The 24,970-nt window shown below is 41.6% G+C and overlaps 1 protein-coding gene across 12 annotated transcripts in view; it reads right to left on the bottom strand.

Annotated features, from left to right (window-relative positions):
* Window positions 1-24,970, bottom strand: part of NFIA (nuclear factor I A) — a gene marked incomplete at its 3' end in the record, with an annotated part of 384,408 nt that overhangs the window by 16,550 nt on the left and 342,888 nt on the right. For 7 of the 12 annotated variants that reach the window (XM_080656311.1, XM_080656315.1, XM_080656317.1 and 4 more), the window contains one exon: window positions 22,959-23,050. The exons of 4 other annotated variants lie outside the window; for them this stretch is intronic. In XM_080656311.1, the coding sequence (XP_080512437.1) occupies window positions 22,959-23,050 (92 nt within the window). Of the gene's footprint in view, window positions 1-22,895; window positions 23,051-24,970 lie in introns of those variants that run through there. One more of the 12 variants, XM_080656319.1, reaches the window with a different exon arrangement.

The following is a 24,970-nucleotide window of genomic DNA, read 5'->3' as shown; positions in this document are numbered from 1 at the left end:
CCCGATGGTCCTGCCGGTCCCCGGGCGGAGCACAGACAGCGCACAGTGGCTCCGCTACGGAAATGCCGCAACAAGGGGCTTCGAGGCTTGTTTTTCAGCCAGGGCCTTGTGTTTATTATTTGTTCTTTTTCTATTTTTTGATTCCACAAAGTCCAACCAGATATCAGAAGGTATCGGGTAACCCCTTGTATTGCACAAAAGGTAAGATGAAAGATTTTAGTTACAGATTCATTAAGTGCTGTATTTTAATGCCCTCAAATGGGACAAACCCTTTTCCATATGGGAAGTTAGCCATAAAAAAGCTGGCTCTGGTCTGAAGATACAATACAGGCTTTATTATTGGCTAATGTGTGCCCCAAAGGCAAAAACAAAGAAGGCAGCCTAGCTCTCTGTACGTTTTGATTTTCAACATTAAAATGATCTTCCGCCTAGTCTTCCTTCCCTTCCCTTCCCTTCCCTTCCCTTCCCTTCCCTTCCCTTCCCTTCCCTTGCCTTCCCTTGCCTTGCCTTCCCTTCCCTTCCCTTCCCTTCCCTTCCCTTCCCTTCCCTTCCCTTCCCTTCCCTTCCCTTCCCTTCCCTTCCCTTCCCTTCCCTTCCCTTCCCTTCCCTTCCCTTCCCTTCCCTTGCCTTGCCTTCCCTTGCCTTCCCTTGCCTTCCCTTCCCTTCCCTTCCCTTCCCTTCCCTTCCCTTCCCTTCCCTTCCCTTCCCTTCCCTTCCCTTCCCTTCCCTTCCCTTCCCTTCCCTTCCCTTCCCTTCCCTTCCCTTCCCTTCCCTTCCCTTCCCTTCCCTTCCCTTCCCTTCCCTTCCCTTCCCTTTTTCTTTCTTTCTCTCTTTCTCTCTCTCTCTCTCTCTCTTTCTTTCTTGGCAGCAGGGAGAGTTGAGGGGAGTAGGGAAGAAGAAGAATATGATTTCCTGGGGAGCTATGAAATGAAAAAAAAAAGTATGTTTTCTACACATCAGATTCCAATTTTAATTAAATGCCTGTTGTCTAACAAGTGCAGACAGTCACACTTGGGGCTGGCCCAATGATGGCCCGGGGAGGTAACCTTTCTCGTTTAAAAAGAGAGGCGTGGGAGTGGAGGCTGGAGCTCAGCAAAGCGTGGCCACATTATAACAATCATTCCCTGACTGTTCCCACTCCCGCTCCTCCCCCAACGCTGAAAAGCTCTTTCCAAACATGACTCAGGTTCAGAGCAAATCTATCACATAGATTTAATGTTCAGATTGTGCAGGTAGATGAAGTCAAGTAAAGGGGAAAATAATACTGAAGTGAAAAGTCCAGTTTTTTAAAAAATTCTCCCAGAGATGTCCTGCAACAGGATGACAGGAGATCTGGTACTTTGCCAGAAATGAATCCCCAAACTAATCTTTTCAGCCAAGATGCCCTTAGGCACTGCATGGCACCTGCCACCTTAGGGCATTTCTACCCAAGCTGGCGCCTCCTTGCAGGGTCCTGAGCACAGGTCTTTGCCTCTTACTCTTTTCATCCTCCTCTGTTCGCTATCCCGGGTCCTTCCTCCTGTCCTTTCCAACCCCATTTCCTGCCTCCTCCCCCACCCCCCTTCAAGCCAGTCTCCCTTTCCACCTGGGTGAGCCCCCACAGAAGCTAGGGCAGGCTCCTACTCTCTCAAAGGCCACACAAACCAACAGTCCTTCCTCCTCCATTCACCGGATTAAGAAAGGAAGGGAAGAACGCACTCAACCTCAACCATGACCAGCCCGCTTAGCATCTGGAATCGAAGGCTTCTGTCCTGAGCCAAAGAACCGAGGCCTGGAGGCAAAATGTGGACAGAATATGCAGAAGTTGTAGCATCTTACTTTTCAGATTCATGAAAGGAGAGAGAGAGAGAGAGAGTATAGTGGGACTAGCTTCTCAACTCAACACTGGGCTGTGAGTCGGGGGCCTGATTCGAGCCCCAGCTCGGTCACTGGCTGCCGGGAGACTGAGGCACCCCACAAAGATGCTCTGATATGTTCTACAGAGACCCCCTTTCTGTGTTTCCATTACCTGCCTGGAACACCTGCTTTTCGATTTTACTGGTTCCAGGAGTCACCTCTTCCTCTTTAACAGTGCAGACATGACCTTGGCAGGGGTTGAACTGTTCACATCCCTCATTGAGGTTACAGTGAGCTCGACCGTGGAACAAGTCAGAGACCTGGATTCTAGCCTTGTCACTTCAGGGCTCAAAACAGGCCCCAGTATACCAGTTACCACAGCATTTGGGGGAGGAAATAAATGTCGAAAGACAAAACCTTGAAATACTGGCCTAAAGTAGGGGCAGCACTGTTGTGGCCTGGGCAGCACAGAATGGGTCAGGGTTTCACCTGAGCCCACGCCCTGGCTAAAAATGGAATGACTGCCCTGAGCCCTGTCCAAACTCTAGGAGACATCCCCCAGCACAAACCGGGGATTGGTGAACAGGCTTTCCTCCTCCTGAAAACGTGGCAGGATTTAGGGTTTTATGGCAACAAAACTTGTCTTTGTTAAGACGTGACTTGCAAAACAAACCCACATGGGGGAGTTGGCAGTTTCAAATGACAGTACTTTTTTAAATGCTGAACCAGCAAAAGCTTTTTGTGTTCAGATTTATTTCATTCTAAATTTGTAGATTAAATTTACAGCTAAGCAATATTCATCTCTACAAACAATGAGATTCTTGCTGAATATTTCCCGGGGAGGTGAGTGGGAAGCTGCTTGGTGGGACTGGTGTGGGGAGCTGTACCAAGGTGATAGAAGTTCCCACAGCACGAACAGTCAGTGTGAAGGTCTGATCAATGATTTGGACATGTTCATAAAATATGTGATCGGCAGAGCTACTTGGTTTCCCTGTCAGGAATCTATGCTTCTTGGACAGAAGTAGTATCATTCTAACACAGAAAATGTAATTCATTTTTACCATTTTAGTAATGATGTCAGAGACGGTGAAGATCTTATAAGCAAAGATTACTGAAGACAGATTTAAGAATGTGTTTTATAGTTCTGAACAGTGTGGCTCAGTTAGTAGAAACATTGTTCCCATATACCAAAAGGTTGTGGGTTTGATTCCCAGTCAGGGCACATACCTAGGTTTCAGGTTCAATCCCTGGTGGGGTCACATATAGGAGGCAACCAATTGATGTTCTCTCTCATCAATGTTTCTCTGTTTCTCTATTTATCTATCTTTCTCTCTCTCTCTCTCTTCCCCTCTCTCTAAAATCAATAAGCATATCTTTGGGCGAGGATTTAATTAAAAAAAAAGTCTGTGTTTTGTAAAATCAACCATGCAAACAAAATCAGTTACTTTGTTTTCAGATAAATTCCACTTGGTAGTGCTCCCCTGGTAACCGAGACTTAGGAACAAACTCAAAACTCATACACAGAGTTCTAATTTGGAACAGGTTCACACCTCTAAGTATTATATTTTAAGGAAAACAATTACAGATTGGATGTCTGTTTGACATTCATTGGCTCTTTAAAAATCCGTTTCTCTTGTTAAGTCACCCTATGGATAAGAGCCTGGTGATGAGATCAAATGAAACATATTAACTTTCATTCTGACCCTGCAATCAAAAAAATCTTGCAGATTGTCCCCTTGTGCTATCCTAAAGGCGGTTCAGTTAAACACATACTTGAAGGAAGGTTTTCTTTCTTTTAAAGAAGTGAATTATCTTAGCTAAAATACAGCTTCCTGTTCTACTGCATCAGCCTTTCCGTGTTGTTCTCCAGGAACTCATTTACAAGTTCAAGTTCAGGTTTAAACTAAATAAAACACTCCTCAGGCGTTTATAACTGAGCCTCACTTACAAGTGCTCCCTCTGAACTCTGCCGGCCTCAGGGTGCTGGTTTCCAAGGCTTGGTGAAGGAACGTCTTACAGTTGGAATCTGCGCTGCTTTCTCAGGCATATCAGACTCACAGGCTGGGCAGCACCCAGCTTTAGTTAGTACTAAACGTTTCCTCAGATCTACAATAAAGTCAGAGAAAGACAGAGAAAAAGACAAGGCAGGGGCCAGGAGAACTGTAAGGCCCGAGAGTTAACAGTCCAGTGAAAGAGAGAGTAACAGACTCTAGATGTCTATGCTAGAATTCCACAGCCATGACTTCAAATTTCTTTGCAATCATTTTCAGCTCTTTGTGCAAATGGCCACTGCATATTCATTCTTTTCAAGTACTAAAACTAGAGTTTGCTCACACTGTTTTGCTGCCTTGAAAATTCATTTAAAAAGTGCAATGAAGCCGAAACCGGTTTGGCTCAGTGGATAGAGCCTGAGGACTGAAGGGTCCTGGGTTTGATTCCGGTCAAGGGCATGTACCTTGGTTGCGGGCACATCCCCAGTGGGAGGTGTGCAGGAGGCAGCTGGTCGATGTTTCTCTCTCATCGATGTTTCTAGCTCTCTATCCCTCTTCCTTCCTCTCTGTAAAATATCAATAAAATATATTTTAAAAAAAGTGCGATGAAGATCAGTGTCCCCAACTCAAAAGAAATCTCATATTATGTTTGCGAAAAAACCTAAAGGATTTTTGAAGTCACAAAGATCCCAGGGATTGTGCAGCCAAATAAAGGTACACTAGAGAGGAAGAAATGGCTATTTCTGTTTTAGAACAAGGAAGAGTTGAAGTAGGGATTCCTCACTGCTCACGGGGAACCAGTCTGGTGAGAGCTAATTTCCTGGTTAAGACTCAATCCCCTTGTAATCAAGGGCCCTGGAACTTGGAGAAAGCAGCAATGGTCTTTGTGCACAGAAATGCCAAATTCTCTCTCTCTCTCTCTCTCTCTCTCTCTCTCTCTCTCTCTCTCTCTCTCTCTCTCTGCACAGCATGGTGTGACACCTGAGAGTACTTTCTAGCATCTGTCTCCACTGGAGCAGTTCTTTCCTGACAGCTGAGCATCCCCAGCCAAACTGCAGGCTGTGGCATTTCCAGTACCCAGGCTTGGCTACTGCATCCCTGCAAGGCAGATGTGATGAGTCATATAAATAGTTCAAAAGTAAGCCCTGCTGTGGGGGTTCAGAGAAGAAACTACCTGACTCAGGATGGATACTGTGTCCATATGAATCTAGGCCTCAGTTTGTGCCTTTGGTAAGAAGGGATCAAGACCACCTTCCTAGAATGATGGTTTTGAGGATGAAATGAAATAATATAGGAAAGTTTTTTTGTCTCTTTACTAGACTGTACTGATGCTTAAACATTTTTATTATTTATTTATTTATTTTTAAAAATATATTTTTATTGATTTTAGAGAGGAAGGGAGAGGGAGAGAGAGATAGAAACATCAATGATGAGAGAGAATCATTGATCGGCTGCCTCCCGCACCCCCCGCACTGGGATCAAGCCCGCAACCTGGGCATGTACCCTGATGGGGAATTGAACTGTGACCTCCTGGTTCATAGGTCGACGCTCAACCACTTAGCCATGCCAGCCGGGCTATTTATTTTTAATTCTCACATGAGGATATGTTTTTATTGATTTTGAGAGAGAGAGAGAGAGAGAGAGAGAGAGAGAGAGAGAGAGAGAAACACTGATGTGAGAGAGAAACATCGATCTGTTGCCTCCCTTATGCACCCTGACCAGGGATTGAACCTGCACCCTTTTGGTGTACGGGATGATGCTCCAACCAACTAAGCCACCTGACCAGGACCTGATGGTTTAAAAAATTTTTTTCTGATATGGGAAAGACAAAAACCTCATCTTTATATGCTCACTAGGGGCCCTTCTTGGCTTAGTGCAATAATGGGCAGTCATTTTTTCTTGGATAAGAACAATCATAGCATGAGTATGACGGCTATATACTCTTGTCTTTGAATCCCTGTACTTAGCCTAGCTCAAATGCTGAATAACACTAACGTTTTTCTAAAACCAAATTAAATGTGAATATGTTTCCAAATAAAAACCTTTGCTATGAAAATAGGAAGTTTCTTCTATTGGATAGAGACATGAATAAAAGTGAAACTCATTCAGATGATATTCTGTAGAAATGGATGGTAAAATTGGTTTCTTTTTAGGCAGCAGTTTACTTAGGGTAATTGAGTGGAATCAGGGCTCACAAGTCTAAGAGTTTCTCAGCTTTTCGGGCAAGAATGATTGGCCAATTTGCAGAAAGATGATAATTTGTATATGAGAAAGTCTCTACTGTACCATTGGTCACTCAACCCCCAATTACTAAGACCCATGTATTTTTTCTTTTGTCTTTTTATTTCTCTTCCTTCTTTTTCATAAATATGTCTCATTTTGACTGATTCCCCACTGTCTTTTGGACCTCTGCTGTGAAGGGTTGCTAGAGGAAACAAACATAATAGCCAATGTTGCTTTGTGTGTGTGTGTTTTTTTTAAAGCAACTCTGGCAAAATGGTTGTGGGAGAAATTTGAAACTCAAATGGTTTGCAGATTTTCCAGAAGACTTAATTTATCCTTGTGGATCTTAATTATTTCAAAGACCGAATAATTTGATAGTTGAATTGATAGTTCAAAAAGTTTTATATTCCTTAATGTGTGGGTAGGTAAATGCTGATCTAATGTTATTTAATTTACGCTGAATCTTCTACAATTTTTCTTAAGAAATAGAGGGCATCAAATTTGTAGACACACTGGCTGGATGGAGCTACACGGAAGGCACAGGATGAAGAGGGTGAGCTATTTCCTAGAAGCAAATTAGGCACTTGGAGTAGCTGCCTTTTCTCCCCCGCCCTGTTAGTTACTCAGCGGCTGCAACCCCTCACTTTACTATGGAGCTGAATTCTGTGTCTGGTTCTTATTCAAAGCAAGCATTCAGGAAAGGGTGCAAAGGGACTGTCCATATTTGACAGCTGACCCCAAGGCTGAGAAGCATTAGTGAATTCCATGAGTGTCATTCAGCAGTTCTTGGTTTACAAAGGTCGTTGTGATGCAAGGCCCAGGGGAAGAACCAAGCAAATATTCTTCCTGGAAGATGGTGGGGGTTGGAGAAAGGGGAAGAAGGATGTTGTTAGCAGGGTGGGGTGAAGAGAATTTGGTACATCTTTAGACTTTGACAGGAAAAAATATTTGGGAAGAGGCCAACTGAGAGACACAGCATGGCCCTCACTGAATGGTAATGATGTGACAAATCGCAACATTCAGAGTTATCCAGATACCAGAGAGAACAACTGGCAGAGAGTAAAATCATTACAAGATGTGCAATTATACCTCTCACTGCTTCATTATCACTATATTTCATAATATTTGTCTGGAAAGACACACAAAGCCTACCAGGTTAAATTAACCTTAATGCTCAATTTTAGTTTTATTCTAATTAAACAATTTCAATTTAATTAATGTGAGCACAGAAATTAGTCAAAATTACAAATGTAAATGCTGAACTTTAAATCAAAGGTCCTTCCTACTCCCTGACTCCTGTAGAAGAACTTTAAAGTGCTTGCCTGTGAAAGTAGATGGGAATTTTAACCTTTGCCTGCATTGTGAAGGACAGAATTTAGAAAAATATGCAGCCTAATGTTAACTTGGAGCACAGACAGAAGCCCTGGTTTAATTCCCCCCCCCCCCACCCGCCCTCGCATTCACATAATACCGCATGCAGTCTATGAAGATAAAATCTGCAAGGTGCACTTGTGCATGACATGCTTTTGTTCCTCAGGATTCCAATGCATTTGGGTCAGTCTGATGGACATTAGCCTTATATAAAATATCCTTGTAAAATAGGAACCACACACCCATCTTCTAAGCCACATATTAAAATCTCAGCCCTTCCCTTCTGGGTGTCCAGCACTCTGCCCCTCATTCCCGCTTTGCCTCTCATTAGCTGTGTGGCCACATAGGTCATTTCACCTCCCTGGGCTTTGGCTCTTTTATTTGGAGGTGCTGCTTTATGAAAATGATACACTCTTTACCCCCAAACGCACTTAAAGTCCCACCTGAAAAATGATGGGGTCTGGAGTGGATAACCTTTAAAGAAATGAACAGCTCAAGTATTTGGTATTTTTATAACTTTGAAAAAATACTGACATCTTAAAATGGATTTGAAAATGGCATGGGGTATATGTGTCTGAGTCACCCTATAAAGACATTTAAATAGCTGTCTTCTCTCTTAATAAAAATCCAAAGTAGATGGACTTCAGAGATCAAAAACTGTGAAGAAGAAAAGGACCTGGCAAATGAATTTTCCCCCCTAAAAATATAAAAGTGTATGTATGTGTGAAATAAAACTATAATAAAAGAGATGTATGTTCATTTTTTTTTGTTTTCAAAAACTTGTATTGGTGAATCATACTTAATAACAGGTCTGTAGTGTCATAGATTCTTAGTCAAGAATGTGGTATGCAATGTAAGCTTCTATGTTATCGCTCTTACCCATAAAATAGCCACAAACCCTTTTCCCACAAGAAGCCTTCACCCATGACTCTCCATCTTGACTTGTTCCCAGTTGTATATGAGAATTATTTGATAGCAATCAATCCACTATTGCTGTTTGGGGACATTATAGGAGAACAGCAGAGTAATTTAACAATATAGTTGATTAATGTAATAATCATCATTAAATTTAGTAATGATAGTGGGATTCCCCTTACCTTGGCTAATGACCATGGCAATCCATTTTTTGACTGCCAGTGGCAGAAATGGTTTTTGAAATATTAACTTCTGCCCCATGGGAATGACACTTAGCCCATCACATTTAATTTTTGACCTTCACTGAACAGCATGATCCTAATCCCTTGATTTTATAATCTTAACTAGGAAACATTAAAATATGGATTGACTCCAGTTGGCAGGAATCTTTATGTTCTTTTCACTAAAAAAGCTATAAATCCAATGGCTGACCTTTTATTTCCAGGTCACAAATGACACCCACTCACTTTTGTCTGTTCACGTAGGATTTATGTTAGGGTCTACAGGTATAAGCCTGAAAGTTGAACTTTAACGAAATGTCTTTCAAAGATGTGCATTTAACCAAAAATTTCCCACAAAAAATTAGCGGATGGCCTTTTAAAAAGGGGACATATGTAATACTTTCAATAATAAAGATAAAAAAAACACCAGCTGTTATATCCTCAAGTTCATTGCTAGCCTCAACAAAATCTATCTTTCACCTGTAGTAAGTTTCTTTTAATAGCATTATTTTTCTAAGTCGACAAATTAGGCTTGTTGGGAATGATACTAGGACCTTAGTTCCCCAATTTAGATTTCTCAAAGGAAAGATTTCTGAAATGTTCTCTTTGCCATCACCACAATTTATCTCCAGTTAAAAAAATGTTCTGTGTCTTTTTTCACAGAATCAATTGTATTGATGGGAGGCGTTCTGTGTTGTCAATCAGGGAAATGTGATTTGATGGGACCCCAAAGCGGTGAGATGAGGGACAGAATATCAAACCGGTTCAGGTCCACACCATCTGAGTGAGATCAATGTTTCCCATAATACACTTCCTGTTGTGCAGCACCCTAACTGTCACAATTAATAATGTAGAAGGAGCTGATTAACTTAAGTAAAGTGCTCTCTGCTGTGTAAACACATAAAGATCTATGAGGCAGAAAAGGGAGGCAGAAAAGAACAAAACATTTTTATTTTTCATGTGGACACGTTCTCACTTTCCATTCTTCTCTTGTAACAATTACTGTACCAGCTACTCTGAGTCAATAAATCGATCTGGTCTTGATGCAGTAGCAAAGCAGACTGATCTGATACGCCATTATCTGCGGTGGAGAGTGGGGGTGGGGGCTGGGTTGCATTTGGTGGGGGGAAGGCGTGCAGAGGGCAAAGGGGAGAAGTCAGCAAAGGCAAGTCAGTGTTGCTCTAGATAGGTCTTCCATGCTCTGCCTGGAGCTCCTTTAAAGATAGATGCATATGTGGCATGTGTGTGTGTGTGTGTGTGTGTGGTGTGTGTGTGTGAGTGTGTGTGTGTGTGTGCGCGCGCGCGCGCGCATGTGTGCGAGTGTGTTGGGAAGGGATAGAGATAAAAAAGCCTTCAACTTGGTAAAGGATGCAGCCTAAGTAATACCGTATGCATCACTTATTTGAAGTCCCTGCGGTATTTCAGTCACTCACACCAATCTGCAATTCAATGAGGATCACCACCCCATTAGAACTAATCATGTCAGCTGTGTATCTGACAAAATAAACATTTGGAAACTATGCTCCTAGGTTCCTAACTTGTTTTTGCACTGGGATTTTTTTTTCTTTTCTCCCTCATCCAGCATAAAGTTTAATAGTTTTTTTAATATGAAATTATAACATACATAGGAACTCTCCGCATGCATTCCTCAGCGTATTTTTCCTCACAACCAGAAAATGCAGCTGTTCACTGAGCTTCAACTTGCTCCTTGGGAGTATGCTAAGTATGTTCTTAATAAATAAATATCATTCCACTAGCTAATGAGTGAATTAATGGCACAATTTATGGAAAACAGATGAGGGAGGATGTGGGGAGAGGAGACTGAGCTCAGGGGGAAAATTACCAGATCACCTCTGGGGTTCTTGCCATATTAACATTTCTGTTTCTACTGGCAATCACATGTCCACAGTCCTAAAGATGAATGAGCTGCATCCTGCCTTAACTCTGGTGCTTACAGAGGTTCCCTTCTAAAGGGTGAAAAGCAGCAGGACACATCAGCTTTCCATGGGCCAGCGTAGGGTGTTGGGGGCTTTACATGCTCACCATGTTGAATTTTCAAAAACTCTAAGTGGAATGCAGAAATTAATTTATAATTTTATAACTGTGACATCTAAAGATCAGAAAAGCTAAAATTTGCCCCAAGGTCACTGTACTAGTCTGCTCAGGTTGCCAAAACAAACACTATAAACTGGGAGGCTTAAACAACAAAAATTTATTTTCTCACAGTTCTGGAGGCTGGGAAGCCCAGGATCAAGATTCTAATCTAGCTGCTTTGGTACCTAAGGGTCCTCCTGTTGGTTAACAGACGGCTGCTTTATCCCTGAGTCCTTAGAAGGCAGAGAGCGAGCAAGCTCTCTGAAGTCTCTGCTTCTAAAGGCACCCATTCCATTATGAGGGCCCTCATCTAAACTTAATTCCTTTCCCAACGCTCCATCTCCAAATACCATGGCATTTGGAGCCTTGAGGGTCAGGGTTTCATTTCAGCATATGGATTTGGTAGAGGTGATGGAGGAGGCAGAATTCAGTCCAGAGCAGTCATGAACTTAGATAAATCAAAATCAGGTCTGTCTGGCTCCAAAGCTTATGTTCTCTCTTCTGCATTATACTGCCCAGAAGAGGCAGGTAGGTATCTCATGACAATAGGTCTTAATGCTACTACCACCTGTAATATCCTGTGCCTAATTAGTGTTCAACCAAGCTAGGTTAAGGTTTCTTCACACACAGAGAGCCCACTATGCCCTCCACCTGCTCTCCACTCCACAGAATGAAGTCCAAATGCCATATGTTTTATAAAGTATGAATGTATTCATGACTAACCCTAACTTAGCCTCATTACTCAACATCCTCTGTCATTTACTTGTCCTAATAGACATACCAAACAAGGTAGAGTTCTCTTAAACACATACTGCTATTCCTCTGTATGTTCTGTTCTCCTTCCCTGGAATGGAATGTTCTACCTACCCAGTATATTTGTCACCTTCAAAACCAGCTCATGTGTCAACACCTCAAGAAGTCTTCCATGATGCCCTGCTTCTCTCCAAAGTCATTTACCTGCTCTCTGATTGTACATACTTCAATTTCTTCACTTGTCCTACCTTATTATAATTTGTTTACACTTCTCCCTAGAAGTCTGTAATAAGCAATATAGGGATTGGATACATATATTGATAGCTCCCCTTCTGGCCTAGTATGGTGCCAGGAACATAGTAGGTGCTCAATAAGTTCTGGTTTCTTTCTCCTCCCTCAGGTCAATCACAGAGCTGACGAGTCAGGGGGATGAGCCAGGAATCCAGGTATTCTGACTACTAGTTCAGTGCTCCTTTCCTCTACCAAGATGCACAGGTCCCTACTAATGTGAGTTCCCTTACTGGACCTTGTACTGTCTTTCCACACCTACCTTACCCCCCAAACATATATGGCCAGGAATCCATGGAAGGAGGACTGTGCTTGAGAGAGGGCAGCTGTATGACATGAGGACTGGCCTGTAGTTTCCCCAGCTACTCAAGGCAGTGGAGACTCTTGGCATATCCAGCCTTGGAAGGCAGCCCTGGGTGCTTCCCACATGGTTAAGGCAATGCTCTGGGGCCCGAGGGTACCCTGTGCTGTGGATATTTGTGCCTGGGCTGCAGCTCCATTATCCCAACACATTCAGACTCCGGGGAGGTCGGGTGTCAGGGTGAGGCATGCAGGGCCAGGACAGCCTGTCCCAACCCAATGAACCCAGAGTCCCAGCTCTAACACAGGGATCCAGCTTATCAGGAGCCCATGTGATTCATTAGTTAATGTGTAAAGCATTTGGAAAGTGAAAAGCCAATTAGAAGTGCTAAGTTATTTCATCTCTGCTGTAAAGGAAGAAATGTGAAGCCTGAGGAAAAATTCTCATGCGAATATTCTAGGGAGGCGTGTGTTGTGGAATTTAACACAATGAATAGGCCCCATTGAAAGTCTATATCCCAAAAAGGAGGCCACTGATGAAAGAATGTGCCTTTATCCTCAATAAACAAACAGAAAGGTAAACAAGGGGTGTGAGAAAAAAGGACGGGAAGAATCATTGCGAACTGCTGTGAGGTTTTTGAAAATCTCACATTGAACAATAGGCTCTGGCCTTGAAACTGTGTTAGTAGAACCTTCAAGGTCTTAGACTCATTAAGAGGCCTGGGAAAGCCTGTGCCCAAAAGGGACCTCTCCTACCTAATGTGACGGGGCCGTGGTTAGAAGAAAAAGCAAATCCCTCAGGCATGGGACTTCACAGGCAGGGGCTTTCTGGAGAGTGGGAACACCACCTGGATGGCCTTCTCTCCTCAGAGTTCACAGTGCAGGGCCAATCAGCTCATTTTCCTGTTCTCTGAACTCTGTTGACTCAAGCTCAGCAATACCAGGCTCTTTTCTTTTGCAAAGGAAGCACCTGGTTCCAACTTATAAAAGAGAAACCCAGAACCTATGGCTGACTGTGTGATAAGCACCTGGGAGGGCACCTGGAGGGCACCGTTTCACAGGGTTCCCCACAGTTACGGAGGCCTACCTCCTCCAGCTCAGCCTTCTCAGAGGCCTGGTTTTCCAGGAGAATGCTGACCCAGCCTCCTGGGAGCTGGTCTGCACACAAAACTCTCCAGCACTTCTGCCCAAAGCCTGGACTCAAACAGAGGGCTGAAATGAGATGATCACTACAGAACTAATACACACAGCATATGTGTCTCCTGGACACATAGGGAGCAAGTGTGGAGGAAAGGATCTGTAAGGGAACAAGCAGCAAGAGATAAAAGGAGTAAAATATAACAAAAGGCGTTGAGGAGTACATGGACCTGATTGGGGAATGGGAAAAAGGGAGCATGGCGCACATGGTAAACAGTCTACCCACTGTCTATTGCCCCTTCTTTCTTGGGGGCAGTTTTGTTTAGGGAGGACAATGTGAGCAGTTTTAGGCAATGAGACCTAAATAGAAGTTTGCTAAAAGGAAACAGGGAAGGAGCATGGCAGGGTCTTTATTCCCTAATATAAGAGGAGTAATGGGGAATGATAATGGGTATGATGTCTGGAGCTGCAGCAGCCATCTGTTAATCAGAGGTACCAAGCATGCAGATACTAAGGCTGGTAGAGCAGAATATGAGAAAGAACATGGGCTCCTGCTGGCATCATGTAGCAGCCGAAACACTGCCAAGAACCACTCACTGGCAGATTTGTTATGTGAAAAAGTAACCTGATTGGCTTCAGCCATACTTAATTGGGTTCTCTTCTATAGGTAGATACTATTATTGCCTTCATTTCATAGATGAGGAGATGAAAATTTTTAATTTTTAAAATATATTTTTATTGATATTAGAGAGGAAGGGAGAGGGAGAGAGAGACAGAAATATCAATGATGAGAGAGAATCATGGATCAAGCTGACTCCTGCAGGCCCCCTACTGGGGATTGAGCCTGAAACCCAGGCATGTGCCCTGATCGGAAATTGAACCTTGACCTTCTGGTTCATAGGTTGCCACTCAACCACTGAGCAACACCAACCGGGCAGGAAACTGAATTTTAAAGGTAACATGTCCAAGATCACTCAGATAAATGGCATAGCTAGAATGTGAAAACAGGTCTTCCTACTCTCTGAGTCATGCATGACATTTTCTTTGTTCCCCCGAAGAAATCAGATCATAAATAACAAGTACATTTCCCTTAGTATCCTGAAACGTCTACTGATCAGAGCATTATTATCAAGACCCATCTAAGGACTGGAAGTTCTGAAGGCAATTCTGCAGTTGATATTATGGCTTTCTGACTACAAGGCTATTATCAAACTCTGATCTAATTCTTTTTAACTCTACACCAATTCACCACTTATTTTTCAACCTTTCCCCCAACTTCATTTTCTGTCCCACTTTTCCCACAATCCCAAGGGCTAATTTCATGGATACCAGATTTTTAGTCTTTTCCTTTCTTCCTCCATGAAATCTAAAATTTTCTGTGAAATCTCCTTATTTTCCACTTCTCCATTGCCACTGATCTTATTTTAACAGAGTCATGGACCACTTAATGATGGGGAGAAATAAAAAAAGCACCATTAGATGAGTCTGTCCTGGTGTGAACATTACAGAGTACACTTACACAAACTTCGATGACATAGCCTAGTACACACCTAGGCTATATGGTACATCACCATTGCATATGTGGTCTGTTGTTGACTGAAACATCGTCATTTAGCACATGACTGCACTGGAAAGACAGCAAGAAGAAACCAATATTTATCGAGCACCTTTTGTGTGCCAGATTCCATCTAGGCACCTTAATTCTTCCAACAGTCACCAATTTGCTTCAACTAAGAAACTTCCCCAAATCTTTTTGGAGCAAGGCAAAAAACAAACCAAAAGGCTAAAACCCAACTAAAATGTGGTTAAAGATGACAGGATTACCGAAGTATTAAGAACTGAGAGAAAAATAACTGATTCTCTAACTTTGTCCAGAAGTAAATTTTGTGGCTGAGGACGTCTAAAACATGCTGCCAAATTAAAACTCGAAAGACAAAGGTCTGTTTATTGAAGAATTTATTTTAAGAGTGTCTCATAGCCTGTCAGTGAGTCAGCTGCCAAGTGTATGTGAAGAGAATGTGTCAAGAAATTATAGGCTGGTGTGGGAGCTGGGAGCACTGCTGCCCACAGGAGTTCAGAGGGAGGGGAAGCAGATTGTGTGAGTAACTCATCTCACGAGGTGTTGCTTACTCTTCAACAATGATGACTGGAGCTGAGAACATAAGAGAAAAAAATGACCAGCCTCGCCTTTTCCTTCAGATTCTGGGGGATACATTCGCTTGCTGCCAGTCCTTACCAACCTCAGAGATTTTATTTCTCCTTGGGAAGTCTCTGCTTCCTTGGGGAAACAATTTAGCTTAAGGGGAGAATGGTATGTGGGGAAGAACTGACATGCCCCATTTAATTAGACTTTTGGGGTACCTCTAGGGCAGATGTTCAATGGAGGAATCCGTGAGGTTATGATCTTGCAGCAGGGCAGGGTTAACCTAATTTGCTAGATGACTGCTTTAGATCCAGCATTTGGCTGGTAGGTTCTGCCCATATCCACACAGCTGCACATAAGAACATGCTGGGAGGCTCGCCCAAGTCCTTCCAGACAGGGTGCATGGAGGGTAGTGTGGGCTCTGGAATAAGCAGTAGGTTTGTGTCCTGGCTCTACTGACTCCTGGCTGTGTGGTAGTGTGGAAATCACTTCCTTCTTTAAACCTCAGTTTTTAAATCTGTATAGTGGGGAAAATAATAATAATGACTCTTCCTACCTCAAAGGGTTGTTCTTAAGATCAAATGAGAAAATACTCTGTAATCTAGGAAAATACTATTTAAATATGAGCTTAGTTATCAACCAAACAAGAAAAGCTATCATTTAAGTGTTTAATAGATGTCAAGCATTTCCTTTCTTTACATTAACAGAATTTAAGACTCAGAATAACCATAGGAGGTATAATAAACTAGGCTATGGAAAAACTGAATTACAAAAACAACAACAACAACAACCAAAGAAACGTCGTCTATGTGATGGAATAAACCTCCGACCAAGACATGGAAAAAAAAAAAGCTTACAATCTCAGCTGCTCTGCTATCTGGTCTCTGGGTGAGGCTAGCTGTTCTCACAGATGCAGACTAATATCATTAGTAAAGGTCTTTTTCCCAGGCAGGATGAGAGAATGAGCTCAGTCTTGATTTTACAGATGCATGAACTAATAGGCAACTGGGGCAGGTCTTCAGAAGAACCAAGCAAAGCAGAACCCAATTTCTAGGCTTCTAATTCCTTGATGTAAGAGGATGAGTTAATCATAGACCATCTTAAAGAGAAAATGATCAGCAACCTTTTACTGTAAGCAATTAATGATGCAGAGAGTATTTGGGAAAGAAAAGTTTCAGAGACAGACTGGTTCAAATTCTGGCCACCTCTTTACCACGAGACAAGTGTACTCCTCTCTCATCTTTAAATTAGGGACAAAACCACCAACCTTGAGGGCTCTGAGTCACGGAACCTGGCACAGATGGGTGCTTGACATAGAGTACCTGTCTGACCAATTTACTTTTTTCAAAGTCAGGAGTAAATGGAGTTTTATCTGCCATTTCCCTCTAGTCTTGGGAGTTTTCAGCTGTATGGGCTTGGAACTAAAATGCTCAAGTGCAGGTCTAACTAGAAGGGGAGGACACATCCCGCCCCACTACACACACACCCCATGGAAATCTGAGTTTCTTGCCTTTGCAACTTTCCAGCTGCTCCTTGAACCTCAATGTGGTACCTAACCTCCTACAGGCAGGCAGCTCAGATCAGGGTTGGGAGGAGAGGCAGGGAATGTCTTCAGCTAATTCAAATGCAACCTCAAGTGAGCTTATTCAGTGCCCTGGGTGAGGACATTACACAAGGAGGAGATGCTTCTTGGAAATGAGCGGTGAAGGAGCTGCTGGCTGATACACCAGCAGCAGGAAAGAATTCTGATTTATCTGCCTGGTCCAGAGAAGATAGGACTCAACATGTCTCTCTTTGTAGGATGGGCAAAAGCCTTGTCTACCAGCTCATGGATAAATTGGCAAAAATGAAAAAGGTAAAATGTATAAGAACCAAGACCATATCATGAGACCAAAGTTAGACAAGGACAGAAAAATGATCTAGCCTTTTCTTCCCTTTCTACTCGCAGGAAAGTTCTACCCAACTCTCATTATCGTAACTGGTATCATGCTCATTATTATTGTCATTGCCATTACTCTTGATCTGTTTCCTCTACTAGACTTGGAACAACTTGAGAACTGTTCTTCCCTGCATTGGGCAGGTATTGGGAATAGAGTGAAAAACGCTGAGTGAGGAAAGGGACTTAGGAAGAGCTCTGCAGATGGCCTATGTCTTGGTTTCCCAGGCAGAGCTTCAGGAACATGACACACAGAATGGCAACTCAGTGAAATGTCTCCATATACGCCACCTCCCCGTGTTCCTTGTGCACCCCCACCAAAGGCGGAGAATGGGTGCCACACCCATTATTGAGCTCTAGGTCAGCTGGTTTGCCACACAGTGAAGTGTGTGGCTTGTGCCTATATTTGTAAATTTCATAACGCAAAGGCAGTCACACTGCTTGCAAGTCAGGCAGCTAAATGATTTATTAAGCAAAGGTTACAGCACCTGTGCCTTTTTGTCAACAAATCAGGCCCATGCCATGCCAAGCGATTCTTCTAATAACCCAAATGGTAATTTGGTTTTAAATAGCATTTCAGATACCACGATTCTGTTGACGCAGAACAGTGATAGATTTGGGTGGCAGGGAAGAAATGCCTGTTTTTAATATTGTTTGCACTCATTTTTCATTTTAAAGAATTAGTCCTCGTTGAAGTTCTGCAGGTTAAGCATTTTATTTGAGCATTTGATTAAACTAGAACCTGAATCAAAATGAGTTCTTTGCTCAGTCCTTCTGTGTGGGAATTGGTATTCCTATTTATTACCTGATGATGAAATATTAACATTTTTTCCTCTAAATAAATGCCTCCTCTTAATGGCTCTTGTTTTCAGGGATCAGATTAAATTATGAGATGCAATTGAAATGGTCATTGGCTTTCTGCTGTCTGAAATGATGGCATGTTCTCTATTATATCGTTCAGTGGGCATGCAGGGGACGCGGACAGTGTCCAAAGTGAAGTAAATGCTCGATGCCCCAGAGACTTTCTCTCTGTTAATATCAACTGTCATGGGACAATACTGGGAAATGAGATTTGGGGTGGGATCAGTGGTCATGGCTTCTCAGACTTGATGGGTGTTCTCGAGGCTGTGGGGAGGTGGCCACCCCCCCACCCCATGTTAATGATGAGTTACCAAATAGAGGGGGAGGAGGGAAATGAGAGACAAATAATGATAGTAGCCGAGGTAGCAGACGAGTAAGGCAGAAGCGAGGGATAGATAACTTGGCAGGAATATTCGAACAGAGCCGAATGCTGGGGTGAGATATACAATGCAATTGGAAGGCATTTTGAAAGAAAACTACCTCAAGGCAAGGCTAAAGAGAAGGCAATTCTGTCTCCATGAAGGAAGGAATTCTCTGGAGAAAATAATAGACTGGAAGGGAAGGAGGAGGAAAAATGGCTTTCAATTATCCATGTTATCTTTCCCTACCAATCATTACAGATGATGAATAGGTGCAATAAAAGCCAATATTCAATTTTTTCCAATTTACATGGAAAGAAGGCCATAATATATTGTTAAGGGGGAAGAAACAGCAGATTACCAAACAGTGTATGTAATATGATCTCATTTTTGCAATGTATTTGTTGCATAGAAACAGTCTGGATGAATTTATACAGCAATGTTAACAGTAGGACTACAAGTGATTTTTATTATTTTTCCCATCTATATTTTCCCACAATTAACATGTATCATGACTGTAATAAGGAAAAGTCATTATTTTAAAGCTTCCTTATGAATCATTTAGATTCAGCCAATAAATGCTGACTACCCACTATGTGCCGTGCATGAGAATTACTGCTCCCAGAGAGGTCAGCACACTATTACAGTGGATCCTGTTGGTAAACAGTCCACTTTTCTAGGCTGTTTTACAGAATTTTAGACTCTTAAGAGGTGAAAGGGATGTTGGAATTTATTTAATGATTACATTTTTAAAAATTTACCATCTTAACCATTTTCAAGTGTACAGTTCCATGGTATTCAGTACATTCACAATGTTGTGCATCCATCACCACCACCCATCTCTGGAATTGTTTCATCTTGCAAACCTGAAACTTTGTACCATTAAACAATAACTCTTCATTCAGCCCTCCCCTGGCTCTGGCAGCCATTATTTCGCTTTCTGTGTCTTTGAATTTGACGACTTTTGGTACCTCACATAAGTGGAATCATATAGTATTTGTCCTCTTGTAACTGGTTTGTTTCAGGCATAATGCCTTCAAGGTTCATCCATGTTGTAGCATACTGCAGAATTTCCTTCCTTTATTAAAGGCTGAATAATATGCATTATACCATTTTGAAATGACAACTACACAATAAAATGTATATGCCAGATTTTATCCATTTATCTGTCAACGGACACTTGGGTTGTTTCCACCTTTTGGCTATTGTAAATAATGGTGCTAGGAACCTGGTATACAAATATCTTTTTGAGATCATGCTTTCAGTTATTTTGGGTTTATACTAATGATTAAATTTTAATACAATCTCAGATTTAAAAGCAGGGAATGTGCCAGAAGTATTCCTGAGAGTTGAGCATGTGTCTCTGAATATCAGGGCAAGGTGCTCACCAGCTCATGAGGCAGTGCAGTATAATGGTTAGAGGGCATAGGCCTTGGGAATCCGACAATCTCTTTAGAACTCAGTTTCCACCTCTATAAAGTAGAGATAATTATATCTATCATGTTGGGTGGCTTTTGTAAAGGTTAATTAGATAATTTACCTAACATACTTAGTACATAAAATGAGTAAATTTAGGCTATCTATAATAAAAAATTCTTTTTTTTGTAAAGCAAGGTCTTATAATAAACTGATAACTGTGTAATTAAAATATCTATTCATACAAGTTCTATTCACTAGAAAAAAAGCAGAGACCATATCTAATCCACCTTTTATAGGTTGATGCTTCAGACTTTGAGAAGATTTCCACTTCGAACTGGTCTTTGGGAGAAAGAAAGGCCATTTTATTTTATATTTGTTCATGGATTTATGTGCAGGATGTCTCTTCTGCATTTGTAAAGCTCAAGTATCTGCTTGGTGACTCTTCACTTTTTACTTCTCCAAAGACAGAAAGCAAAATTTTGTTTTCCCAGAAAACTTTTCCTGTAATTCAATTAATACAAATTTCATGGCTTATTAATAAAAGGGTAAGTACAGAAAAGAAAACACAAGCTTGCCTAGAAAATTAATAATCTGCAGGCCATGTTCAAATTATATCTCAAAATATTCTTGTAAAAAAACACACAAAACAAAAAACCCTCCCGGCTGGTGTGGCTCAGTGGCTGAGCATCAACCTATGAACCAGAGGTCAAGGTTCGATTCCTGGTCAGGGCATATGCCTCGGTTTTGGGCTTGATGCCCAGTAGGGGGCATGCAGGAGGCAGCCAATCAAAGATTCTCTCTCATCATTGATGTTTCTATCTCTTTCTCCCTCCCTCTTCCTCTCTGAAATCAATAAAAAATATACATATTTTTTAAAAATCCCTTTTCTGAACGAATGTCTTTTCAAAAAGCAGCTTTTTAAAAAAGTATGTCATTATTTTTACTATCTATATCTATACATGTCTAACACTTTAAATGGTTCCAGAATGTGGTTCTTGCTTTTTTAAGAAGAGTTAATATATACTCCAGAAAATTAAAATATTTAGAGCACATAATTTTTACTTCAAGACATATATATATATCTATACCTCTATATCTATATCTCTCTATATATATTTATAGAAAAAATACAACTCCATCAGCACAGTTTCTCATAAGATAATTGGGGATGGCTTTCTTCAAGCCAAATGTGGCAGGTGTCACTGTGATTAAAAAAAGAGAGAGAGATAGAGCATTTAAGCTGCTGTCCCTATGATGCCAAATATTTAACACAAACCAAGAAATTCAGTTCCAGATGCCAATATTGGGTCTACATGACATCATTCATCCAGATGCATGAAAAATCTGGATTTTTAAGAATTGAATTTTTGTGGTCAACAACATGGAGACCCAGTTTATGGGTTAAATAAGGCATTTGTGAAACAAAGCCATGTTGCAATGTAACACATTTTGATGATAGACAAACACAGTGAATGGAACACAGTATTATTTCAGTGCTGTGAATCATTGCTTCTTTTAAAAAACACTACGTAAAATACACATAGGACATTCCCAAACTGCATTTTTGAGGTTTTTGATGAAGTAACCTGAGCACACTGGGGCTTTGAGAAAAGAAATCATCCATTATTACAGCCACTGTCCCCAGTTCTCCCCTCCCATTGAACTTGAACATGTGAACCCAAAGTACAAAATGAAACGTTCTATTTTAATGCATTCGAGGTAATTATTCAAATTCACCAGTTAAATATTTGAAGGTATGGGAAAGTAAGCAATAAACTTGAACAGTTTTATGGGAGGGACTGAATAGGCAATGTTAATCCCAGATGCCATGTACCGGCCTGTTTCAGGAGAAACAGCAGAAGTGGGAAATTCAAGAGTTAACCTTCTCTCCTTCTCGCTCCCCCCCTCCTCCCAGCTGCCTCCTCTGAGGCTGTACTTTCTGTGACCCTGCTTCAGTGTAGGGAAGGCTTCAGATGCAATGCAGTTTAACCCGTGCTGTCGACACAGCAATAAAGTAAAACCCTTTATGGAGAAAGCACATGAACCCAGGAAGGCAAATGTAGCCCATTCACAAGCACCTGGTCAGAGTCTGACAAACAAAGATGAGCAGTTATAAATCTGGCATCTGGAGATTACACACCCAGGCATATATATGCACAAAACATCCTGGAGAAATTTTTTTTCAACCACCATGCTGAGAACCTCATATAGAAAATATTTTCTTTATGTCAATTATGATAATATATGGTCACATTCCAATTAGGAAATGAGAGAGGAGTTTCTTTCAAAACTTGACTCTAATTCTATTTCACAAACCTCTAAATATCTATCTCTACAGCCACTACCTTGTACTACAAAAGTCTTTCATGGTTTCTCAATTAGCAGCAGCCATTTCAAAACTTTAAGAGATTTCTTCTCCTTGACCTAAACTAGCACAAAACACAATTTTCTAGTGAAAAACAAGCTCTAGATGTCCTGGCATACTCTTTTCTCAATCACCTACCTCAATATAAGACATTATACCCACCTCCATCCCCTCCCACCCCTCTGCACCTTGCTCTCAATACCAGTGTAGCCAGGAGCAAATGTCTTTGGTTATTTTCTGCACCAACACCAGCAACTTAATAGGGCTTACAAACCCTTTATTTTAGAAAGTTTGCCAGGTTCCTGGGGACCCTATAATGAATACAGAAGAGTGGCTGGTGCCCCCATTCCCAGCATGCTTTCTAATGTCGCTGGCAGCCAGAGAATATATTCCAGGATCGGTAGGGAACTACTGTCTCTTTGCATGTAGAGACAGACTCCTAGCAGAGGAGACACACTAGGTAGCACTGCAGAATCTTTCTTGCCATAGTAAAAGCGATTCTGGTCCAGAAGCCCTCCTCTTGTGCTCCCTCAATACAAGAAGCAAAAATTGCAGGCAATGTTTTCCATGATTTCTGAGAACACACAGAAATGTGGCTGAAGGACCAGGACCGGAGAGGAGGTTGGGAGGAAAGGGGACCAAACAGGGGCTGGGAAATGCAGCCTGTTGTGCGGAGAGACAAGTTACAATGCACCTGATGAATAAAACAAGCTGCACCACATACAGAAAAGATGAGAGCGGCCCACCTGTGTCTGTTGAGGGATATTTACAAAGCTTGGATCCCGTGGTCCAACACTGACGAATCGGTTTGCGGGGGAGGTGCTGGGTGTCGAGTAGGCTGTGAAGGAAGGGACACATGCGTTCAGGAAGCAGCACGAGATTGCACACAAACAACACCAAAACACACAGTCTCCGAGCCGACGCAGCTGATCAACGAGGAAATGTGCAAACACTGTAGCTAGCAAAGGGATCTTTCTAGCAAGGGCATTTTAGACAGTCAAAAAGGGAAGGGGTGTTGGCTTCCAAAGACTGTTGGAATAAAATGATATCAAACTGGTGCTCAGATGAGCTCTTTCCTCTTTCCATCATACAAATTAGAACATGCAGGACATTTGCAAAGTATACTTTCTGAGTTCAATACAAGCTCTGAGGTCAGAAAGAGATACCCTAGTTTGTAGAGCACAGGGAGAAAGAAATTAGGTAGGAAGGGCAGGAAAGCAGTTCATTTTACAATCTTGCTTTTAACACTATACACTCCAAAAACAATCATGAAATGTTCCTGTGCCTCTATAGCTAAATAGCGAAGAGGAGTCTTCACAGAAGGAATTAGTGGGTTCCCCAGAAAGGATGTGGAAAACCATTTAGAATAAGCTGTCTTTATAGGCCCAGGAGAGAACCTAGAATCTTTCCGATGCCCAAAATGTGCTTGAAATACTAACATTTGTAGTCTTTCGGTCCTAGAACCCTTCCATCCTGGCACAAACTTTAAGATGTCACACTGGAACCTCAGACCCTACACTTCAGTTTACTATTATTTTCACAGTATCTGGAAATTTTGTTGTTGGTTTTTATATTTAAGAACTTCACTCTACTTTAGTGCAGAAGAAATTCAGTGGCTTTGGTGTTTCATTGGCTCATAAATACAAATGTACATTTTTTTCAGTGTCCTACAACTTCCTTCTTTAAAAATCCAAGGTCTTATTCACACTCTTTCTTTGTACTAGAATTTTTATAAAGATCATTGCTTAATTTCAAATTTCTTAACATTACTTGTAAAAGGCCTAAGTTTTTTGGACTGTCTCTAAACACATCATCTAAAAGATGAAAAAGATCTACCATTTTAAAAACACAGATAATTGAGGGAATAATACCAAATTCCTTTCACAGATTTGTTTTTCCTTATTGATATCATCATCTGCTTCTCTTACTTTGATTTTCTGTTTTACTGAAAACTGTGTAGACTCCTTGTTTCTCTTGTTAAACACATCTAGAAATAAAATCCCCACCAATCTCGCCCAAGTCCTGTTGGTCATTTCTGGGAAGAGCTAAGTCACCCACTCAGATCTGGGACGGTCATGTGGTGTGGCTGTGTCAAACAAGCACCGAATAGAGGATGAACATGAGGTTCCTCTGATGTCTGCCAATCAGAAAATTTTTGCTCTAGTAGTGTTTGTGTTAGAAGGAGTGATCCAGTAATAGCTTTATATCTGATGACCTAAATGTATGATGATGTACTGTCTAGCAATGTGAATCTATTGATTTCCTCCCTGGCCCATCCTATGTCAAACCAACTTCAACAGATTTAGGAAAAACTTCTGCTTTTAGCCAATCAGTAAACACCTCTCACTCACTAATATGGGGGAAATTTAATTTTTTCAAAGCTCAGTAAAATACTCTTTATTAATTGCTTCATTTAGTCTATTGCTTTGATATGCTTGATACACTTTAGTAAGTCTCAACGGAAAATTTTATATTGAAAATGATGGACTATAATTATGTGGTAGTGAATTTACCTGCTCCTAGGGCACAAAGAGAACATGGGAGAGATAAGGGAGAAAGTTAGTAGATGAAATGACCTATTAACCTTGTTAGTGGTTAGGGGGGAAAAAGCGTTCTTTCACACGTGAGCAGGTAGGTAGGTTGAGAAGAAACAAAAGGCGTGAAGAAATGCTAAGGTGGTTAATGACAGATGCTGAAACATGAGTGCTTAGTTTGATGGTCCTAGTAGAACTGTGTACACAGACCTGCACAGGTCATC

This window comes from Plecotus auritus (assembly GCF_963455305.1).
Source record: "Plecotus auritus genome assembly, chromosome: 2".
In the NCBI taxonomy this organism is placed as follows: domain Eukaryota; kingdom Metazoa; phylum Chordata; class Mammalia; order Chiroptera; family Vespertilionidae; genus Plecotus; species Plecotus auritus.
This window is presented reverse-complemented; position numbering and strand designations above follow the sequence as displayed.